The sequence below is a fragment of the Trematomus bernacchii genome, unplaced genomic scaffold (assembly GCF_902827165.1).
Source record: "Trematomus bernacchii unplaced genomic scaffold, fTreBer1.1, whole genome shotgun sequence".
Taxonomy (NCBI): Eukaryota; Metazoa; Chordata; class Actinopteri; order Perciformes; family Nototheniidae; genus Trematomus; species Trematomus bernacchii.
Genome location: NW_022987313.1, coordinates 4,420,430 through 4,443,911, shown reverse-complemented (window position 1 = coordinate 4,443,911; position 23,482 = coordinate 4,420,430). Strand labels below are relative to the sequence as shown.

The 23,482-nt window shown below is 42.3% G+C and overlaps 1 protein-coding gene across 3 annotated transcripts in view; it reads right to left on the bottom strand.

Annotated features, from left to right (window-relative positions):
- spred1 (sprouty related EVH1 domain containing 1) overlaps positions 1 to 18,442 on the bottom strand; it is a 31,814-nt gene extending 13,372 nt beyond the window's left edge. Inside the window, exons 1-3 of one of the 3 annotated variants that reach the window (XM_034141552.1) lie at positions 17,501 to 18,442; positions 5,608 to 5,875; positions 821 to 989 (exon numbers count right to left, since the gene is read on the bottom strand). In XM_034141552.1, coding sequence (XP_033997443.1) covers positions 821 to 989; positions 5,608 to 5,875; positions 17,501 to 17,532 — 469 coding nt within the window. In that variant the 5' untranslated portion in view covers positions 17,533 to 18,442. Of the gene's footprint in view, positions 1 to 820; positions 990 to 5,607; positions 5,882 to 17,500 lie in introns of all 3 variants that reach the window. The other 2 variants (XM_034141624.1, XM_034141474.1) reach the window with 2 other exon arrangements.
- Between the last annotated feature and the right edge of the window lie 5,040 nt (positions 18,443 to 23,482).

Below are 23,482 nucleotides of genomic sequence, written 5' to 3'. Positions count from 1 at the left end.
AGGGTTCCCAGGTCTACAGGGTAAAGGAGATTATAGCTCTCCAGTCAGCCAGCCTCTTATGTAACACAGGGCTGGGTGGCAGATTGCTGAGCTGGCGATTCTCTTGCTAATTGGATGACTTTGCAACCTCTGGCACTGTACTAAAAAATATTGCTTATCAGGACCCAAAGTTGCTAAGTAAACTCAGAGACCAAGTGTTATATCTAGTTTAGCTCAAAAATAAAAAGTAGAAAAAGTAGAAAATTGTGGAAAGTAGAGCAAAACTTTTTTAATCAAACATTAGCTCAAACAGAACACAAGCCTAACCTGGTCAAGTTTCTTCTGCCATTATCTCAGGTTGCCACCCATTCAGTGTCCCAAGTCCTCCCCCCCCTCCCTCTTTCTTACCAACTCTCCCCCCTGTCCCATATCACCCACTGTGTTGCCCTGCCAGTCTCTACAGGAAGTGGGGACTTTATCTGGGCAGCTGGCACTGATAAGATACCGCAGGAGGGGTCATGCTTGGGTGAATGAGCAGGTATCAGTGGGGGAAGTCATCAACGCTAATCAACGCTATGCATCTCTCGTGGAACAGATGCTAGGTCAGCCATTACAAGCCAATGACAAACAGGCTGCAGACACCCGCTTACAGATGCATGCCATGTTCATACACATACACCCGTATCACTTTACACGCATTGGATGGCTGCCAACACACATAGAATAGTGCAGCCTCTGAGAGGGAATTCCAAACAAATCTGGTGTTTGGTTTTTGAAATCCGAAAACACACGCATGGACCATTGACAATCTGCTAACACACAACCGCACACACACACACACCTTGGTTGATGTCCTCAATGGCCCGACGTATGCCCCGGTCAAAAGCACGAGCGTCAGCAGGGCTCTGGAAAGTCAGTCCAAACTTCTTGTTGTTGATCCTCCAGTGGTGGAAGATGGGGTTGACCTTGTTGTATATTACGTCTTTCTGCAGGACACACTCCAGCACCACCTGATAAAACACACGGTGTCAGATTGAAACAAGGCTTATTAGTACTATTTTTGTCAAGCCTGAGTTAGTATGCAGTCTGGCAGTTGCATCATTTCAAAGGTTTAATGATGAAACTCAATGGGGAACACACATGTAAATCCTTCATCATACTCCCCAACCTAAGTTGTTTAAATGTGTCTCATTCAATTACTCCACATCGACATGAGTAAGAGAAGAGAGAGAAAGAGATTGAGGCTTGCATCTGGAACTGCACATAACTCAAGGGTGTCTAAAAATAGAGAAGAAAAATCATTCTAAACCCAATAATTTCACATACTCCTTTGGATAATTTGTAAAACACATTCTAAATGGTGGGGTTCTCATTACAGATGATGATAAAGTTGGAAAGCAGTGGTGGTGGCTGAATAAGGGGAGGGGGGGGGGGAGAATGTTTTGGAGCCAGGCTGCCCAAGTGTGTGGCGTGGAGAGACTGTGTTTCCAAAGCCTATTATTAATCAGGGCTACTGGGCCGCCGCCCGGCCTTCCTCTAGGCAGATTCAATGAAATGAGAGACGGCCATTACAGTCTTTGAGGTTTTTTTTACAGACGTGCACGAGAGGTGGCTTGTAGGGTGTGAATGTGTGAGCGTGCGCATGGTAATTTGCGTGAGAGAATGCGTGAGCACAGGAGCTGGTGTGATGAAAAGCTCAATGACCCGAGCGCTACACTTTGCATCTTCGCAGTGCAAATGCCTGGTCAGAGGATACCGGTCAAAAACCAATACTGGTGTAGTGAAAAGCAGATGGCAACGTTCCTCGTTGTTTCGGACAACAGTCAACGTGCACACTTTAAGAGGTTGATACGTCGCAGCTGTACGAGAGGTTGCTGATGATATGCGATACGCGTGTCATAGAGGGTGTACACAGGTCTACATTTCATTCTGAACGTCCAAGTGCGAGATGCTTTTTACACTTTGGTATACTCTCACAATATCCTTCCTCATGTCACTGTTGCATACATGCCTCCCCAAGAAAAGCAGGGCCAAAATGTTAAGCCTGTGTGTTTACCCAAAGCCAGTGGATGAGGGGAGTAAAGAAGAGAGGGATGGATGTGAGGAGGATCGGGTGGGGTGGGGTGGGGGTGGGGGGGCTCTGGGGCTGATTGTGGAGGCGAGACTGAATGGAGCCGGAGCAGGTAAGGTGAGCGCACAGCGAGGCCAGCAGAGGAGGAAGTATCACAGTTGCATGGAAGGACGATACTTAACACCGCATTCCACACTGTGCTCAGAGAAAAGAGAGGAGGTGGAGCCAGATACGGAGCAGAGGCTGGAGATGTTAGAGGAGGAGAGGGACGGAGACGGAGACAGACGGAGGTGAGACGTGCCGAGAGTAGTGAAAAGATAGCGTGAGAGCGGAAATGGGGGAAGAGAGCGACTACGTTTACATGCATAGAAGAAAGAAATCAGGCTAGAATCTCTGAACACTGCCTCTGCCATCTTGTAATTATAAGATGTCTCGAAAACAACGCTCAAAATTAAAGGATATATTTTAATATCAACTATCTTAGAATAAACAAATGTGTTTTGAGCATTTACAAGGCAGAAATATAGATATAAAACATGACAAATGGCTTGTAATAATATTTAAGCACTGCGTTTTCAAGGTTTAGCAAGAAGCATTGGTTGAAATAGATGCATGTTTTTCCATACACCCAAGACTTCAAGATAATAAAGCATATTTAGCTAGCAAAGATAAGTTTAAACAATCAAATTACAAGGTTTAACAGTAGAAATAAACATCTGTATCAGGTGTGCCCCTGCCTCTGGGAAAGGCCTTTTTAGAGTAGGCCCGGACTACACCACATTCACAGCTTTATCAATCAAAGGGACGCACAGACGATCGACGTCAGAAAACGAGGTGAAAGCTCAGCCAGCGATTTGTCATAATCCGAGAGCCACTGTGGTAAGTAATCATCAACCAATTAGATCTGTAGTTTTTAAGAGAGTCAGAGAATGGGAGTAGAGGAGAGAGGGAGAAGGGAGAAGGGAGGGGGCACGGAGGAGAGTGATTGGTAGCTATATGGAGAGCCAGCTGAGTCATCACCAGTACACTCTGTGCCGCATCACTGCGCTTATAGACAGATCCCCTCCACCTCTTCCGTCTCCCCGTCTATCTGGCTCCACCTCTGTTTCCTGCTCTTTGACTACACACATCTCTTTCCCTGATTCCTCTCATATCTTATGCACCCCAATCACCTCATTTCTTCCAGCCAGCATCACTCCTTTTGTGATTTCAAAAATAACTGCATCTCTGATCTGTTTCTTCCTGTATCTAGCTCAAGTTCCTATCAGGCATGGGAGATGTCATTGTGCCTATTCTAGTCTGTCCATTTCTGGCTGATTTTAATCACTGAAGTCTATCCCTGAAGCAGGATTTTCCCTTTTCTGTTCTTTAAATGTAACAAACCACAGTGTTATCGACAGGATTTCGTAAAAGACTACAGTAGATGGACATTTTTATGAATCCATAGTAGGACATATTAGAGTATGGGGGTCTGTCCTGGTCTACGTAATTAGACGAAACAGCCCTCTAAACATTCAAAGACTTCTTCCCCATCTAATTCTTTTCCACATCACTTGCACAACATAATTGGGGTCTTTCATTTACCTCTGAATTCAAAACACTGATGTTATGGTTTCAGACAATACTGTGGTAACAAGCGCCGTTTCTTCCGCAAAAAGACAACGTGCTCTTATGTGGTTTTCTCTGTTGCTGTTGATTTAATTCCGCACTGTGCCTATGCTCTTCTGATGCCCTCAGACTGTCGGTAGCACTGTAGTTGACGCCAACACCATGGCACTGGGTGGCATCCCGACAGACCTCCATATGGTTGGGTGTTTGTTGTGGTGGCTGGGGGTAGACTCTGGCGTTGATAGGGGTGTTTTTACCACATCCCAGAGCAGTTTCCGGGGTCTCCGAGCAATGTCTATACCCTGTCTGAACAACAGCATTCCCGTCACACCCTTTCCTGTGCCACACACACACACACTTGGATAGCAACGTACAAACACAAACATGTCGTAAACACGAAGCGCGTATAAAATGCGCTCAGTGACAAAAGATAAAGAAGGTGATTTAGACGCCGTACTGTAAGAAGCTTCTAATGTTAGATTGTCAGGAGCCACCAGACTCTGAGCATCATGGTGGCCTCATCGTCTCCTGACATCTGACGGACAGTTCTCTCTCTCTGTCACACAAACACAGATTTACAGTCTCATTACCACAGTGCGGGATTAACCCAGAGCATCTACTGGATCTGTTTTAGATCTACGACACAGAATGAGTTTGTGACAAGAAGATCATGAGCTTTACAGCAACCACAGCAAAAGCTATAAGGATTAAAACTGCAGCGTACAATGGGATCTTTCGAAGCCTCATTGTTATTTCTGAGAATAATCGAATGACCACGCACTCTGCAGCTTACCTGTTTACTATGGTGCCAAAATATTGGAAATGAAATGGAAACATTCAAACTATTTACAGTGTTAGCAAGTAGACATTTCTAATAACGGCTCTGTTATTTTGCATGTAAATGTTAATAATTCAAATTTGGTGAAATGATTATAGGGCCTACATATTATGTTATATGGATAATTATTTTGTTGATTTAAAATCTGCCAAAAAAAGAGCAATACACTCGATGAGTAGTTGATTCAAAGATAACTGTTTTACAAAAAACATTACATATGTTATTTGTGTGAATATCTTTCAAGCAAAATTCCAAATATTTGCTAGTTCCAGCTTCTGTTGTTCTTTTTGTCATATATGATAATTCAGTATAATCGTTTATTGCAGCCATAGTTCAAGAAAACCCAGCTTGTTAAAATAAAGCATTATCTTTCTATATACATTTTGAAATGAAATTATTTTTCATAGGTTTATAAAACAAGCTATATCTGAAAACGCTTTTTCCTTATCCCTAACTACATTAACTTTAGCACACGATTGAGGATTTTTTATTTTGTTAGAATAACCAGGAACACGTTTTCTTGACTTAATTAACTCGAACATACAGCCGCCTTTACATTACACATCAAGTAAAAGGAAATGCTCATAAAAAGGGTAGGCAAATGATTGTGTACTCATGGAAAACCGGAGTGAGTGTGAATGTCCAGCCCCTATTCCATCATTTTGCTTCTTTTCCAAGCTCTTTGTGCGTTTTCCCACATCCCTCATCCCACATTCTCGTCTCCTGAGTAATCTGCCCTTCTCCTGATGATATCATCATGCATCACAGCATCAAGCTCCTATTTTCAGATACCTGCGCCATGGAGGAAAGCCAAATAACCACTTCCTGTGTGTGAGTGTGTGAATGAGTGTGTGTGAGTGTGTGAATGAGTATGTGTGAGTGAGACAGAGAGAGGGGGGGGGTCTAGCAAAGGGGGGCTCAGGATGATCTCATCCAAGAAAATGCACCATCTCTGGTTTGTGCACCTGAGTGTGCATGACAGAGTGGGGATGATTAAATACCCAAGAATGTAAACACATAAACTAGCTGGTTAAATAAATGGTATTAACATGAATTTATGAAGTGTTGCATGACTTATATGTTTCTCCATTATGAATGGACGTTCCCTTACCGATTTGTCTTTGAGCCGCTCGCCCTTGATGTGATATTCCACAGCGGTGGGGCTGGGGCTGGGACTGGGGCTAGGACTAGAAGTGGAGCTACACGGGCTGAGGTTGCTGCTGCTGCTGCCTCCGCTGCCTCCACTGTGGATGCTGCTGCTGTCCTCCGCCCGGCTGACCTTATAGACGGTGACACAGCTAAGGCCTCCGCCCGCCAGGGGAAGCCACCCACCACTGGAGTCATCCCGAGTCATTACCACTGCTCTCACACGCGCATAACTGTCACTGTGGAGAAGGAAAGGAAGGAGAGGAAGGAAGTAGGACAAGGAGAGGGGAAGGAATAACAGGAGAGGGCAGGAGCAGAAAGAAAACAATGCTTTTTAGTGAACGTAATCAGTAGCAATCAACATTTCAACATTTTCAGGGGGATTCTTTTATCACTCTTCTCTGATGACCTTTTATAGCACGATTAAAAACATCATCAAAAGTAGACAGCTTACATTAAATATCAGCCCACATAGTTCAGTTGAACTGCAGCATTAACAAGTTGTAGTACAGTACATGTACACAAAAGTGTTTATAAACGTGAAGTAAGGAACACACCACAAAGACAACATAAAGTTAGGAAATGGGTCTGAAATGTATACACCAAGTTATAAAGTTTACAAATCACATCAGAACTACCCTGTTAATTTGACTAAATAACTCAAAGGAAACTACTGGGGAATCTGGGTTGTGTCAAAAGCTACTACTAGCAATAAGCTATCCTAAAATCTATAGGCCAACTAAAAATAGAATGTGAAGGTGCAAAGTCCAGTATTCAAAATTGGGTTAAATGGTTATTTTGGTTTAAGTGCAGAGAGCAGACAACTGGATAAGATTTCTAAAGTCTGATCAGTGTATGTTTAACCCAGGCCCGAGGGTGACTGACCATGTGGACGAGTTCAGGCTGTGGTTGCTGCTGGTTTCCAACCTTTCCCCTAAGCAGGTGGTTTCAAACTACACAACGAATGACAGGGGCTCCACATCAACATCTTTCCTTTCTTATTGACGAGAATACTGCCGTCTCACTTCGTTCCCTTTAAAGGCTTTGAATCCCAGCATATTACATAAATGATCGACTTATTTGTATAGAAAACATGCTAATAATAAGCCACAAATACTTTTTTACAAAGCATGAATGAAAAATAGGAGAGGCCATTCACTTAATTGTAAAGGCTTTAAGTTTGAGTGGTTTACACACAGCTTACATGAGGCGGTTTGTACAAACATGCTAAAGCTTAGGGTCTCTTCAGACATTAGCATAAACATATGAGTCATCATTCAAATGTCAAACAGTTACTAAGTGGAAAAGGGCTGGACTGCCAGAATAATAATAATCCAGATATAAAAGGTTTGTAGAAAGGAATCAAAACTCATTGTATTGCTGTATTGATCCCAGCATGTCAGTAGACTATCATCTGATGACCCCCTCCATTTCACGCCATAGTTTTATACTGACTATTATAAAAGACATTTATCTATTTATCCCCAATACAATTTTCCCTTCCCACCTCCTTTGCCTCTCTGTCCCTTCTCTTCAGAGTCCGATGTTTCCCTGATTATATAACACAGTCTGCATTGGGCCACCGGAAATGACAAAGGTCAGGGTGTGCTGAGGGCAGCATTTTGCAGACACTTCTGGTAACATATTAAAGGCAGTGGAAGATCTGAGCACGGATAGAGACGGGCGAAGAGAGGGAAGAATGTTCTGCCGGATGTCTTCCTGTGACACATTGCTCTCTGGCCGACGTCCAGGTTGACCAATGAGGGTGACGTCACAGGGTCTGAAACGTTTCCTAAATAATTTCTTCTCTGATGATGGCCAAATAGAAAACAGTGAATAAGGGAGAGAAATGTCAAAAAGTGACAACTAGTGGCTGCTCTCAAAACAGCTGCGTTCTCCCACATACTGCCTTTCCTCTCTTAATCTACTCCATAAGGCTAACCTTTGCCCTGTTGCCTTCCACACCCTTGGCAAACATCAATGCCCAGGTTATTGGTTATTAATTAATCCAAGAGCCAGTGAGCATAAAATCTGAAGCTATTTTGTCTCTTCATGTGAAGCTTTGATATCCTTGCACATGGTAATAGTTGACTAAAGTTCCTTCAAAAGGATTGATGAGCATGATGAATATGGACAACTCAATAATAACTGAATAAATCAAAGACCACACATTTTATTCTGGCTAATTCATGTCTGGTCAGACAAACAGATAAAAGTATAATAGTGTTTTTAAGACATAAGACAAATGTACTTCACTGCAATTTCTTTAATATACGTTAAAAGAAAAATACATACAGTACTCTACTTGCCCAACACTAAACAGCAGACCGACACACTTATGGGACTAGATAGAAAATATATTTTAGCATTTAGCAACTGAAGAGACAAATATTTATCTCAGGAATTGCTACAGACCAAAGATAGAGCTAAAAATAATCAATGTTGAACTACATTCATTAGGTGGCAGAAACAGAACTTGTAACAACTGTTTGCTAACAGGTTCGCAATATTAAATATAAAGTTGACAATGAGTCAATAGAACATTTATCCTTTTCATTTACTTCCATTGAATGATGATTAATCAAATATGAATTGACTTATGAATTACTCTTAGTATCTGGAAAATGGTTCGATGAGAATGACATTTAATTGATAAGTCAGCAAAGCTTAGCTGGCTTGCTATTACATGTTTTTAGTTATACTAAAAACAGATAGGAGGCTTAGTGAGGATGCAAGTCTTTTACTTTATATTAATGTTATATAATAGCAAATATAATGTCACCCTAAATTGTGTTTTTTTCTTCTATTTCCAATGAAATTAAGCAACTATTTTGCTAATCGAATAAACATAGGCAACAAAAAGAAAGAACGGAAAGAAGTGCTAGACAATAACAGTTGCATGAATTCCCTACTTAACAACACATTCGCAGGGATCTTAAAAAAAGATGTTGATTTTTAGTTGGAGGAAGGGGCAAAAAGCGAGTAATCAGGGAAGAGAGAGAGGAAGAGGACGAGAGGTATATGAGAGATGACGACAGTACTAGGATCAACGCGTAGATCTAGCCGAGAATGAGAGGAGGAGAGAGAGAAGAGGGTAGATATAGAGAAAGAGGCTATAGTGTTTTAGTGTACCGTGCTAGTTTAAAAACGAGAACGAGCCGAGAGGACTGAAGATTCGTGGAGAGAGAGATCGAGACGTGAGACCTTATTGAGATTAGAGCAGAGGCTTGTATCGGGAGAGGTGAGTTGACGTATGATGAAGAGAGAGGAGCAGACGCAGAGATAGAGTAGTCATTTCGATCCAGAGATGCGCCAGTCCGACGCGAGGGTGCAATCGGCGTAGGTCGCGCGAGATAGCGAGAGAGAGACGTGATCGCGAGTAGCGTCGAGAGCAACAGTTGCAGAATTTATAAATGACCAACAATATGGATTAATTGTCAACCTAAATGTACTAGTTTCCCCTCTCTCTCTCTCTCTCTCTCTCTCTCTCTCTCCCATGCTGCCCTCAAGCTAAACAGTAACTGGTCGTGGGAAACTGACAGAAAAACATCACCACAACTTACTTCCCCCTTGCAACTACCAAGAAAAACCCTTTCTGGTTACACCTCATAACAGCGTCACAGAAGTAGTGCTTAACCTTACACAAGAACCCCTGCCACAGCCCGAAAATGCATTTTGAGCAGTATAACGGGCAGTAAAAGAGGGAAATACTGCTGCTGTTACACCCCGCTATGGCCCCCAATAAAGGATGCGGGTGATGGGTGCAGGAGGGGCTGTCAGTCAGGCGGGGGTCCCTGGGGTGAACAGAAGGCAGGCGGTGGTGTCGCTCAGCCATGACCAGGGCACAATGACCAGGGCCTGACCCTTCAGACCTACCATCACACACATGCCAGCAACCATGACACTCACAGGGAGGGGGGCTGGGCCCAGAGAGGAAGTTAAGTGGGCTGTGTGTATACGTGCATTTTTGCATCTTGCTGAAAAACCCTAGCAACCTCGTTTTGAGAATAACTGTACCTAAAACTACTAAAGGTGAATAGTCAATAATAATTTAAAATGTCTTGTGAAACCTTCAGACCAACCACTCAAAGATCAACAAACAACTAAACTATAGATCTATTTAATAACATCTTTAAGACAGGGGAATACAAAGGTTACATCCACTCCTCTTTTCCCCCTCACATAAAGAATCTTTCCTTCCTTGTTATAAAAACAGTCAGTGGTCCAAAAAGATATTTGAGTGCAACCTGCTGCAACACACATATACACACACAGTTCAGAGTGGGACGGTGGAGACAAAGGCTGCCCTCCACACCCCTCGCTGGGAGCACACAGTCGACTGGACACACAATTGAGAGCGGAAGCAGATCAGCTGGCCTGGGCCTGAGAGATGCGGGGGGGAGGGGGAGATAGAGAGAAAGGAGCCCCCCGTTTCAAATTATTCCAAGTTATTCTGCTGGATGACTGACTTCATTTCCGACCAAAAGCAGGAGAGAAACACAGAGGGAGGGGTGAGTGAGTAACGGAGGACTGTGGGGAGAGGAGGAGGAGGAGGAGGATGTGGATGGGAACAGGGTGGAGACCAAGGTGACAGTCAACAGCTCCCAGCCACATGTGAATATGGCCTTTTTCTAGTCACAAAAAAGGATGTGCAAAGGCTTTTATGGCATCTATATAATAAGAGTTATGCGGTATCTTACTATTTAAAACCTTATTTGAAGTGAGAACAAAGTGCCAACAAAACACCATGACTTAAAGCGGAGTTAAGCCTACATGTAAAGAATATATTTTAAGAGAAGAGAAGGCGTGATGAGGGAGCACGTGCAGAGCAGGCAGGCCTGGGCCTCGAGGCCGGCTGCTCCAGTGTGTGGTGGAGAAGGGGGATCCTGGGACAACCATTTCCTAAGTTGACAAAGTGGCCGTTTGTCTGCTGCTCCGGCCCATGGCTCACTGGGCTCCAGCATGCCATCATGCTTTGCTCCTGTCTCAGCCTTGGGCTTCCCACCCCAGAGGGGAGTGGTGGTGGAGGGGAGTGGAGGGTATGAGGGGGGGGTATTGAGAGAAAGACAGAAGGGGGAGAAGAAGGGAAGGAGGAGAAGGAAGAAGAGGAGGAGTGCAGGAGGAGAGGAGAGAGAGAAAGGATGTGGCCTGAGCCCTGGGTGCCAGCCAAGTCACCCTCCCTTTCCTCCGCTCGGTCTCCCCCTTCTACCCAACCCCTCCCCGGCTGCCTCTTTCTACACAATGGCCGCTTCTCTGCTGAAATTTCACGTTATTGGATCCCGGGCCTGGAGTTTTGTCCTCCCACAATGTCCAGGCAGCGGAGCATGCTGCAGGGGAGACACACTCTGCAAGCTAAAAGCTGGAAAACCATTCCTCCTTTCATTAGCATCAGAAAAGGGGAGAAACCCCCCCCCCTCAACCTCTTTTTTTCCATCGCCCCTTTTCCTCCCCATCTCTACCCTGTATCAAAACCGAAGGAAGGCTGTCAAGCTTGGTCAAGCTCCACTAGTCCACTTTGGTTTGTAGGACATCCGAGGGGGGAGGGGAGGGGGGGGGGGGGGGGGGGGGAAATCATTAAAATATCATTGGGAAAATAAACACAAGCTACTTATCCCAATCCGATTCTATAGATTATCCTCCAAAGGGAAAGCAATCGCTAGGAAAGTAGAGGGGGGAACGGAAGATGGCGTGAAAAGCTGCTCAAGTGTGTGGCCATCTTTAACAGCTGTTATCTCTGAGAAAGTATGCTACTTTTACATTTCCTCAACGACTTTGTCCTTTAATAAAACGCAAGATGTCTCCATGTAGTCAGTTTAGATCAACTCTAAGGTTTGTAGATATAAAATGAAGAAATGCAACATTTGAATGCAGTCAAGAGAATGCAGTCAAATCTAGAGTAACTTGGCAACTCAGAGCTAAAGTTGTAAGTGGATAAAGTGGTACAGTTTCCTTCACTGCGTTCACGCCTCATTGAAGAAATAAATAACACACAATCTGGGACTCGACCGTCGATTCCAGCAGTGCATCTAATCTGAACGGTGCAAACTAGCTGGCCAATTAGCCATGGTTCAAATCCCCCAAATAACCAGTGGCAAACTCAAGGGCACAGACATACACAAAACAAACACCAACATGACCCAACATGGATGCAGAGCAAATTATAACACAAGGCCCAAACAAGACACTTTTGAAGGGGCTGTCTGTTAGCCATTAATAAAAAAAAAAGAACTAATAATGGGACAATGCCTACAGAAACACCAACAGGCAGCCAGCATCACAAGCCTGCTACATTAGCTGCAGTGAAAACCAATACGTTGGCTATAGAAAGAGAAGTGAAAGAGAAATTTGCCCTATCTCCTCTCAACACCTCAGGCTGCTGGTGAGTCATCCCGCTCACAAGAACATTCAGCTTAGCTACCAACTGACTCAGGAAAAAAAAAAAAAACAGAACAAGCCTGCTCTGCACTTCGTAGTGAATCTACACTTCACATTTACCACCATCCTTTCACAGAAATACCACCTAGTATGACAGCAGATGAACTGATCACAGTCACTTCTGGTAGCATCCGTCACAGATAGCAGTTAGTGGGTCAAATTAGCCTGTAACCCAAACCAAAGAGACCGAAAACAGCAAATGAATGTCAAAACTGCTCACTCCGACAGCGTTGCTACCATTGATTTTCTAACCAACCCCTCTATTACTGGATTGGGCCTGCAACCCCAACAACAATGTTCTAGGTGCCGCTGCGCCGTGGCACTATAAATCACAAGAATTCCATATGTGTATCAAATGCCAAAAAACTATTCTGAAACATCAATCTAAGCCACATATTGAGATGATCTTAATTTGAACCGCAAGCATTTGGAAAATTAAAACCTTGCGCTTGCCATTACCAAAAAGAAAAAAAAGAGGAACCGCAGAATTCGACTGGTGCGTCTCTGGTCTCCTTTGATGTAAGAGTAGTCCCAAGGGACCCTAAGCATCTACTCGTCATACTTACTCTGAAACCAAGAGGCAAGCAGAGGGAACAAGGCAGCCGTCTGGTTATGGGACGATCCATCAATAGAGCTCAACCCCAACTTGGGAAGAATAAACCACCAGACCATGATGACGGCCCATGGTTGTAAGGATAAACTGCTATGACAAGTTGTTAACTATTACAGCATGCCCTGTTGATGGGTAAAACATAACAAGTATCATATCAGAAACCAACTTATTAGTCTATCTTGAAAGTCCATTTGATTCACATTAAATCAGCTTTCCATAAAACCTCTGTCTCAAAGGTCTGTTAAAAGTCAAGAAGCTTAAAATAAGCCATAAAAACCTGTTTCAAACTCTGAATAAAGCCACTAGACAGGAACAAATATATTCAAAAGATAAGGGAAAATAAAAAGATATGTTCTTAAAGGCCTCCAGATGTAATCATATTTGAAAACTTCGCTCAATATTTTATTTATTGGATAACATAAAGCTATGGTTTCCCGAAATTCACTCAAATAGGATCCAGGCCTATCTCCCAGGCACATGCCAAATGTTCCCAGAGAAATAAACACACAAGTGTGTGCACCAACGCACACACACAGAACCCCCTTCCTGTTTTCAAAGTGTTTGGAAACTCAATCAAAGACACAAGGTTTAGGATTTACATCTGTGCCCTTTTATGTCTGTGGCCTCGCAGGAAAGAACCATCTCAGCCCAGCTGCAGCAAAGAGCTCACAACAAGGCCCAGCCTTCATGCTCCCGCATGCAGCACAACTGAAAACAATATCCACAATTCAGACACTTGGTGCTAAAAGCACTTCTTAGAGCCATTGAGATATGGTCTGTGAACATCAGAGGCTCTACTTGACAAAAAATAAAGACAAGCCGTGCTATCAGGATGTTGTGATGGAGACACAAAAATAATCAGAACGTTTTTTTTAGTCCAGGCCTACATACAGAGCAAAACACCACACCGGGTCTTTGTCTTGGAAATAAGAAATTAAGATTGAATTATGTTCTAAACGCACTGCTGACATTTATGCCATTTATGCTTGCTCTTAAAATACTTGAAGAGGAAATGAAAATTATAAGAGGGAAGTGGCTCGGGTTTAAAATACACAGGGTCCAGGCCTAAATCTGGCCATGGGAATGGAACAGTCCACCACTATACAAGGCCTGTTCAGTTTGTTGGCTTGTCTCAGTTACAGACAGTCCAAGCCCTCTGGTTATACAGAGGATCATTGTCATTAATCACACAAACAATACGACAGCATAAATATTCTGTACACAAAATAACTTTTAGGATTGTGCAACTCTTCAGTCTACGTAAATCAGGTGAAACTGAGTGAGATTAATATTGACACTTTACATTCTACAATGGCCTGTGTGTATATCTTAGACATGCATCTATGTCTAATAAAATGTGAGAACATGCCTAGCAACCAGGAAGATAAACTGCTGTTACAAGCGCCCTTATGTGTATTTGTCAAATAACACATTTCTGTAGTCTCCACCGCAGTCACAAGCGACACTTCCTCAAAATAATACAGAAGCAAAACTAAAGATGTGTTCAGCTCAGCAGACTTTGTCAAATGTAAGATAATGTCTGTAGTTAAGACTAGGCCAGCTAGTAAAGCTTAGTGTCCATGGAGGTCATACCCAACAACTGGCCATAACCCCAAATAATATACCATCTATAAAAAAGGTCCAGGAAATTATTTAGCTTAACATAAGGGCCACAGGATATAGGCAATTACCCAGGCCATAAAGCACTAACCCTAACAGCTGAAGTAGCTGTCTCCCTTTGTCGTTTCAGGACATGATGGGGGTTGTTTAGGAGGAATGTGTTTGGAAAGCTCTGCAACAGGAATGGGAGTGCAAAACAGCCCTCAGGTGATAAGATCACGACACCCACATTGGCAGATAAAACGCTGAGCTGTCAAATCAATCACACAGATAGGAAGAGGACACAGAGAGAGGAATCACCTGACTGGCAACAGACAATACCACCAAACTGCAGGAATCTAAAACAATGAGGCCATACCCTAGCTGTTATACGTTCAGAGAAACATAGAGGCATCTGGCCTGCACTGACAAAAATTTATTCATTTGACAAATTCTAGCAAAAAAGTCTGTAGGCCCATACACACTAAAATTATCAGCAGTTTTATTTTCTTATTGTACTGATTAATGAGGACAATGTAGCCTCTATTTGTCTAATTATAACCTATTTCATGTTTTGAAAAGGAAACTGCAGTTTAAAATAACAGAATTGTGATTTTTTTTGGCTTAACACAGCATAAGATGTAATTTCTAACAAGTTGTTCATGTATACAATGACGTTGTGAAAGAAATATCTAGAGTACACAGATAAAAGGTACCAGTACAGTGCACCTCAACAGACAAATGCTTCGGTTCAGATAAATATTTTAGATAAGCGTGACATTCAGCAGAGATGCAGCTTGCACTATACTTTCATAAATCTCCCACTTCTCCCAGCATAACCATAGCCCTTGACTAAAAAATTCACATTGGCCTTATATCACACTAACAACACACCCGAGAGCAGACGCAAACCAAAATCCGACAGGGCTTTATGTGCAGTCTTGTCATTTCAGCCTTGTGAACATAGTTGCACCAAGGCCAAGTAACATGTTCTCAGCATAGGGTGTGCTGGGAGCACTCCAGCTCGGCTTACCACCCATCATTCAGACAAAACCACTTCAGGACCATCTCGTCACATACTTGGTGGAGATTTTCAAATTAAATGTTCACGATGCAATACAACTACAAACAATTGCCATTTAAGAAAAGGCTGATTTTCTTTTACAATTTGGCAAATGACTCATCAAAGACCTATATAGTGCACAATGTCACAATGTAAAAAGGAACACACAACTGTGAAAGACATTTTGATTTGAAAAAGATCCCTGATGCTTAAAATATCTTATTTTTGTGAATCTGTTATTAGAAAGAGCATATTAAGGACAATATCTTCGGTAAAAACAAACAACTTACAGACAACGCTCTGTATTCTGTTCACTTCAACACTATGAATCATACAGTCAGAAAGGTGGTGTAATCATAGCAACAATGTTTGGATCGCTTCGCCATCTTAGCTGTTGCCATCATGCAGTGTGGAACAAATGCAGCATACTGTATCTTGCACATTACTGATGATCTGTAGCCGATGTAGTTCCCAAAGCAGGGCCTGGTGGTCCTGAGATCCAACCAAATCTAGGAATGCTTCCATTTCTCAGTCATTTCTCTCATTACGCTTAACTGGATGACAAAATGTTTTCAAAATGAGATATTTCACCCTTCCTACTAGCATCAATAATGCTAGGTTGTGACACAATTTAAGCTAAATCTGATTAACAGTAAAAAATCAGCTTATATTAATTAACCTAAAACAATGTGTAGTTAATTCAAGGTGAATTATTATCTATTTGGTGTGGATTCATATGAGGAAAAAGAGCTCTTTGACATATGTTACATAAAACACACTAGTGTAGTTCAAGGACAAAGCCTGCACACATTAAATCAATCAACCTCATTTATGCCACATAGATGGAAAGGGGGAAAAACATGGGTGTGTTTCGAACAGTAAACCATGACACTGTAAATGGCTGAACAGGGGCATATGACTTCCTCTGTGACAAATACATTATCAAAGAAAATCCTCAGAGATAGTGTACAAGCATCGGTTAAATAACGCACGCATCTGAAATAAAAGGCGAGAAGAGAAGCACTGGTGTTTATGTGTTATGTATTGTACAGTACATGCAGGAAATGTGATCATTGTGTGATCGTCGGTGCAATGCGAAACAGTGTACAGTGCTGTGAATGGGCAGGCAGGTACTTTATGAATGGAGGAGATCATGTGACCGCAGCACCTCCCGAAGCAGATATTTCTCACTGACTGTCAACAAGCGCACACAAGGGATCAGCCCATTAAAACAATACTAAAATGCGAATAAAAATGGGCGCGACGTGTACCAAAACACCTCATGTGCATTTTACAACAGATCCCCGTGCGTTGTGTGGATTTGGGTGTGAATGTGACGGCTTTTTAATGCGTTTTTATGAATGGAGATTGTGATATGTAAATGAGTGTGATTGAGAAAAAAAAATGGCATCTTCAGCCTTTCAACGTTGACATTGCCGCAATCGACTCGAAGGGTTTTCATTATAAAAAAAAAAGTCTGGACGGAAATACAAAACATGAATTGCACGATGCTTATCGATGCTTATATTCCAAGATCATAGCGGACAACAGTAACATACACATCTAGGCTGTGAATTTAACGCTTTCTGATGCTGATGTAACGCTACTGGTCAGACATGTAAAATCATATTTAGACTGGATTATTGCTGTGTACGTCTATAACGAGTGATCCCTCATAAACTGTCATATAACTGCCAATCTATAAAGCCATAATACATATGATGGGCATATAATGTTAAATAAATGATGTGCAGGCAATTGATAATATGCCTTTATATACAAAGCCCAAATACGAAGCATTATAGCAACCACGTTCATAAAACCAACATTATTAAGAATGAGATGGGTTTTTTTTCACAATGGGCCTATGCATCTGCCTGTCAGACACTGTTCTTGTGAGACTCATGTGTAGCTTTCTATTAACATACATAACAATCAGACAAATGTATTATAAGTATGTGCTTCTTATTGCTTATAATAGTAAAGTAAGGCGATAAAATAGCAGCTTCGCTCGGGTTAGAAATGTCATTGGGAACTGGTAGTGGATAGCTTATCGAGTAAAGCGTGTGTTAACATCTAAAGATAATTAAGTACTTGTCGTTGCAGCTGTACATGTAAATGGAAAAATGTGTATTAAGCAGTACTCACTCGTTGTTTGGATTTGTTGAATCTTCACTCATTTTTTCCTCACGGGGATCCAAATCCTAGCAATAGCATCGACGACGCAGTGACGGCGGGATAAAATACCACAAATATCACCATTTTCAGTCACATATAGAAATTACCCCCTATTTTGGATAGTAAGTAAAGGATGTAGAATGGGGCATGCCTGTGTAAGCGTCCCTTAGAAAGCCAAGAGGAGCTAGCTTCACGTTAGCTTCGCTGCCTGGAACTAACGTTAAATCGCGAGGAGGAATGACAACCGTTGATTCATTTTATCCTCCCTGGAAGTAAAATCCGACCACAACAAATGAGCCATCGGGATCATCCTCTTCAACAAGCACAGTTCCCCGCTTTGCAAAAAATGTGAATAGATCCTCAAAAAATGTTGCAGGCTGTAACGTTTGGCAGGTTATTTATGGCTGACTGTCGAGCATCCATTCGCCAACTTCGGCTCCAGGACAACACTTGAAAAAGCGCTGTGGAGCGTTGCTCCGTCAACGTGTCCGAGTAATTTGCAGTAAAGGCATCCAAAGCCAAAAAAAAGGGTTCAACTGTTTTCGATATGAATACTGACGGCGTAAAGCAAAAGCACCTAGACTTGAAATTTCCTTGAGAAGTTGGTGGACATCTGCTTTAATCGAACTCCATTTTCAACTCGGGGGGAATGAAACATCGGAAAACTGGGCGGATGTGTCGACCCTCGCTTGAGAAAATTAGATCCTTCCGCGACGTAGTAAAAACATAACACTCTTGCGATAAAATACGCTCAACTAGCACACAATATATTGGTTTTAGTTAAAGAGAAACACATATAGTACTCAACCGCGTCCCCTTTTAGCAATATGCAGTGCATACTGTGTGTTTCTTTCCAAAGTTGACCTAAAGTAGTCCCCGCACTTCCCAAAAGAAGTTTCCCTTCAATCACGCATTGATACAAGAGGGAAGCGTCTGTGTGATAGCACGCAAAATAGAAAATAATCTGGAGGAAGGACTTGGACTGACACAAACTCGGCCATTAACAATTTCTGTTGTTTTCTTTCAATAAAACAGTCACCATGATAGACCCTCCCCGAACCATTTAAACCATCTTAATTGTGGCTAAATGCTTGTAATGCACATTATAACGACTCCTGCAGCACGTGGAATTAAATTAGATCCTCCTTCAGATTAAAGCCTATTCAGTATTTTTTGTTATCTGTTTTTACTATTATTCAATCATGATGTTCACAAGCAGAGCTTCAAGACAGAATGTAAAATTTAGGAAATGTATATCTCAAAATGAGAATATTTTCTGAAACACATGTATCTCTAACCTATTCTGAGGGCTAGTTTGAAATTACAGCATGGCATTGTGGAGTAATGCAATAGCCCATAATGGTAAATAAAAAATGAGGCATGATATTAACCTCCATCAGCCACAGACAGGGGTTTTGATCAAGTCAAAGCTGCCCCTCCTTGCACCCCAAACGTCCCCCCAGGCAGCTGGAACACCCTCCAAAATAAAACACCCTCAGAGGCTACCAGAAAAATCCACGTGTGCACCTATGAATCTTATTTGCAAATGTGTTAAAAGCCTTGCAGAGCGAATCGGTGGCATGGTTGCGTAAGACTTAAATGCTATTGGATTTCTGTGCTGTGTGGAATGGCAAGAGATCAGGCTAAATGATTCTGCCTGGTTGTCATAGTGACAGCATGTTGTGTGAGAAGTTTCTTTGTGTTTCTCTGGCTTTCATACAGCTTGTGCCACAGCCTTATGTTGCAGCCATATAAAACACCCCTATGTGTCACTGTATATAGATAGCCTGTGCACACAGGACCCCCACATGTGCAGCCGTGACACATATTGTGCACTTCCTTTGGTATTTGATTAGATTTCCTGCCTGAGGTTTGTACTCCTGGTGACTGCCTGAGAGCAAAGGTGAAATTACTCCATGGATTGTTTCTCACCAACAAGCGTCATTTAAATGTGTATGAATGGATTTATCTATAAACAAAAGTATGCATTTCTAAAAAGTCTCACATTGCACAATCATGTAACAGTTGACTGTCTCTGTCCACATTTTATTAATGCCACTTGTCTTCACTTCTTCTTTTTTGAATCGGGTTACCATGGCCATGATCAAGCTCACAAGTCCAGATAAAGTGTCCCTTGTTTCAGATAGAGCAGAAAAGGCAATGACCATGATTTTTTTCCCACTAGCATGCCTGTATCCTTTAGAGTATTCAGAGTTCAGGAAGTCAGCCTCTTTCTCATCTCACAAATGTGGATGGCCCTAGTGTGCATTTCCTGTGTTTTTCACACACTGAACACAATACACTGAAGATTACTAATACAACAACAGGATGTTTAGCTAACAGACGCATCCCTTGAATTCCCTCACTAAGTGCAATCAGGGTCATCACAATTCTCTTTAAGACGGTAAACAAGCTAACATTCCTGTGTTGCCAACAAGCAACCACAGCATAAAGGATGTGTTTTGCTTAACACAAACCTCATTCAGGAGGGTCCAACACAAACAGAAGCTTACTTGACTTTCAGGAAGATTGCTAAAATAATTTGCAGATCATAGTCACGTTTCTTAATTTTTATAAATAAATTAGTACTGACACTTATTTTACAAACTTTTTTGGCTAGTTCTTGGATTTCACTAGACTTTAATTTATGATCACTTATAAACTTGGGAGCTTTTTTTGCTGACATTATTTAACACTTGAAATGCATAAATAACAGCTTTCTGGGGACTTTTGTAATGTTGACCTAATCCCTAATACGTTTATGTATAACTGTACATTTAGCTGTTTGCAGAAGATAAACAGAACCTCATTACTATACTGAGCTAAACAAATATATATTCCCAAACTTGTTGACATGATAGTATGAGTATCAGTTTTGAAAAGGTAAATTACTGATGGCCGACAAACAAATTTAGTTTATGTCATAGAAGAACAAGAAACTGCATGGCCACTTTTATGCATGATAGCACGGGAGATTAATTCCTGGAATTGGACCATGATGTCTTGAATCAGATGATGACCTCAAAACACAGGTGATGTGATCACCAGCTCCTAGCGGAACAGGCAGCCTCTGGTCACAAGAGAGGAGAAGTGAAGGCCTCTTATTGTACAGCAGCTATGGAAAGGAAATTCAGTGTGTTTAGTTGCCGCCATACAGTCTGCGGAGACCTCAGGGCATCTAGTGAGAAAGACCGGAGATGGCTGATGACAGCTCTTTGTCAATAACCTAATCTCAGGATCCTCTGCCTTACATTCGTTTTACCTCCCTGCTTTTGTCAACACGATAGACAATTGACACCGTTGTTGATGTGTGGACTTCCAGTTTTTGTAGAGGTAAAAATGTTGTTTATTTTCATTCTTAAAAACACACACCCGGCCTTCTCAAGTTTGTCTGTCTCAGACCACGACAGCGGACTCACAGCGCTCTGAGCCAATAGGTGTGGCTTAAACAAGAGGTGCTGATTTTTAAAGGCCTGGAAGCGGAACAGAACAATGCATACCTATGATTAGTGTGGGCCTGGCCTCGGAAGCCTGCAACTTTTAGGCACGCTAATTGTAGGGTGGTGAGTAGAAAAGGTGTAGTGGCTAGAGGGGAAGGAAGTGTGAGGGCCTTCAGGCATGTTTGACTATGTACTGTGTAGCTCTCTGTCTCTCGTTCAGACAGTGTTTATATCCATATTACCGGTCTTTAAAATAAAGATGCAAACATTTATTATATTGCTTGAACATCCTTAAAATACTGATCATGAAGTCTTTGAAGTTAGCGGCATTAGGGGATTTTCTTTTACAATAATTTGTTTCAAGAATATCTTAGAAGAAAGATGGATGTGGATAACAAGATGAGTGAAGTGTGTCCAGCTTAAAGAGCTGGTCTTGTGACCATGCACAAGGATGTTGGTTCAGATGGAAGGTCATTATGGCTGCAAAGCCCTTGAGAGAAACACATCTCTGGGATTGTTTCACGTTTAACTATGTGAACATGCAACAAAACATACTACAGTGTGTTTTACTGGGGAAAATAGATTGTGCACTATGCTTAGAATGAACAAAAAGCTAAAGTTTAGTGCTGTACATAAAAGCAAATGTTGCTTCATACTATAGAGTTATCTGTATTATACATAACATGTGTCATGGAAGTAAGACATTTTTTCACTAGATTTGGAATTTGCTGTTAAGTTTGATACAAGGCTTGATTACAGTTAATGTTCAAGATCTGCTTGCCAGTACATTTGTACCAGTTGCTAACGTCTCAACTACAAAAATGAGACACTAAATTGGTTTCAGCCGCAGTTAGCTTTTTCAGCGCCCGAGACTCTGTTACTTCCTATTGTTTGCATGTTGTGCGTGGGCTTGATTGAAACCTGATCTAGCTGGGGAAGCTGTGTTTAGGGTGAGGTGGACAGGCCTTTGTTGCTGCCTGAGGGGTGTTTATTTGGGCGGCTTCAGTTGGCTTCCCTGTAATCATCATCCAGCCCCACAGGATAGAAGGGATTAATGAATATGTTGGAGGGGAAGTTGCAGATGACTATTTTTTATTCTCATGGGGATAGGGGCAGCATGGGAGACGTGGTACAAGTGTGCATGTGCATGTGTGTGGGCACATGCAGGTTTTGTGTTAATCTATTTAAGAAAGTAAAGCTAGAATACAGAGCTGGACATAATTTGTATATTATTTTGATCAAATATATGATTATTTTATGTCCAGAGTTAGATGAAAAGACTAATTCAGTTTTCCTGAGAAGCCTGTTAGCTTAGCTTAGCACAAGGCCTGAAAACAGGTGAAAACAGAATCAAACATTTGGTACATAATGTGTTTAGAAGTGTGCTTTGGTCTGAGCATGGCTAGCTGTCTCCCCACAGGTTTCAGTCTTTATGCTAGGCTAAGCTAACAGACTGCTGGTTTCTTACCAAACAGACAGAAGAGTGGTATCAATCCTCTTGTCTAACTATCGGCAACCAAAAGGCCAAACAATTACCTTAGGCAAAACACCTTAAGTACACAGAGGTCATACATTTGCCATTGCCAAACATACATTTAATATAGATGTTTTAATTTAATTGTTTTGGGTTTTCTTTTAAAGATGAAAGATTCATTTTCACTGTACTGTTTTCACTTCTACATTTCAATTTTTCATCAAACAAGAAGGAATCAATGAGTCTAAAACCTCTGACTCAGACATGACTCTTCATATTACTCTTTGGGAAAGTGTACAGATGTCTTCCCTTTTCCCAAAACACCTCATCACACAAAACTTCGTACACACACATATTTTGTTATGAAAATCTAGTAACAATAAGTTGCGCGCCCCCTTCTCCTCAGCTGTGTAGCCCCCATCCCTCTCTTTCTCTCCCCTATGGCCTCCTCCACTTAATCCTCCCGCTCATCTGGGAACCACCAGCACCCCTCCATGAAGAGGCGCATTGTGCCCAGATTATTTGATTGTTTTCAGATGTTGAAGCTTTCCTACAAAAGGGGAAGAACAGGGTTTGTCCAAAAGCCCTAGGCTACTTGGCCAATAGATGGACACTCAGGGAGGAGGGGGGGAAGAAGGGATCGGTGCAGGGCTAAGGGAGCGGACACACGAGTCAGGAAGTGACCCCTGCAATGCCAGATTACAAACAATGTGCTCTCTCAACTTCTGCAGTCCTCGCTGTGGAACATACCACTTCTGCGACAGCCAAAGGGGTGGCGCTTGTAGGAGGAAGGAAGGACGGTTTCAGCCCTCTCTCTCCCTCTCTCTTTAATGCTGCATCCATTCAGTGAGTGGCAGAGGGAGTAGGTGGGGTGGGGGTAGTCGGGCCAGGAAGGCACTTCACTGATGAAAAGTCGCCACATGGAAATGGATGAGAAGTGGGCTGACGAGGGTGGGGGGTGAGTGGGAGAAGGGCGGGAATTGGCTCGCGCTACCAGCAGACATGAACTGGGATGTGAAAGGGAAGAAAGGGAGGGAG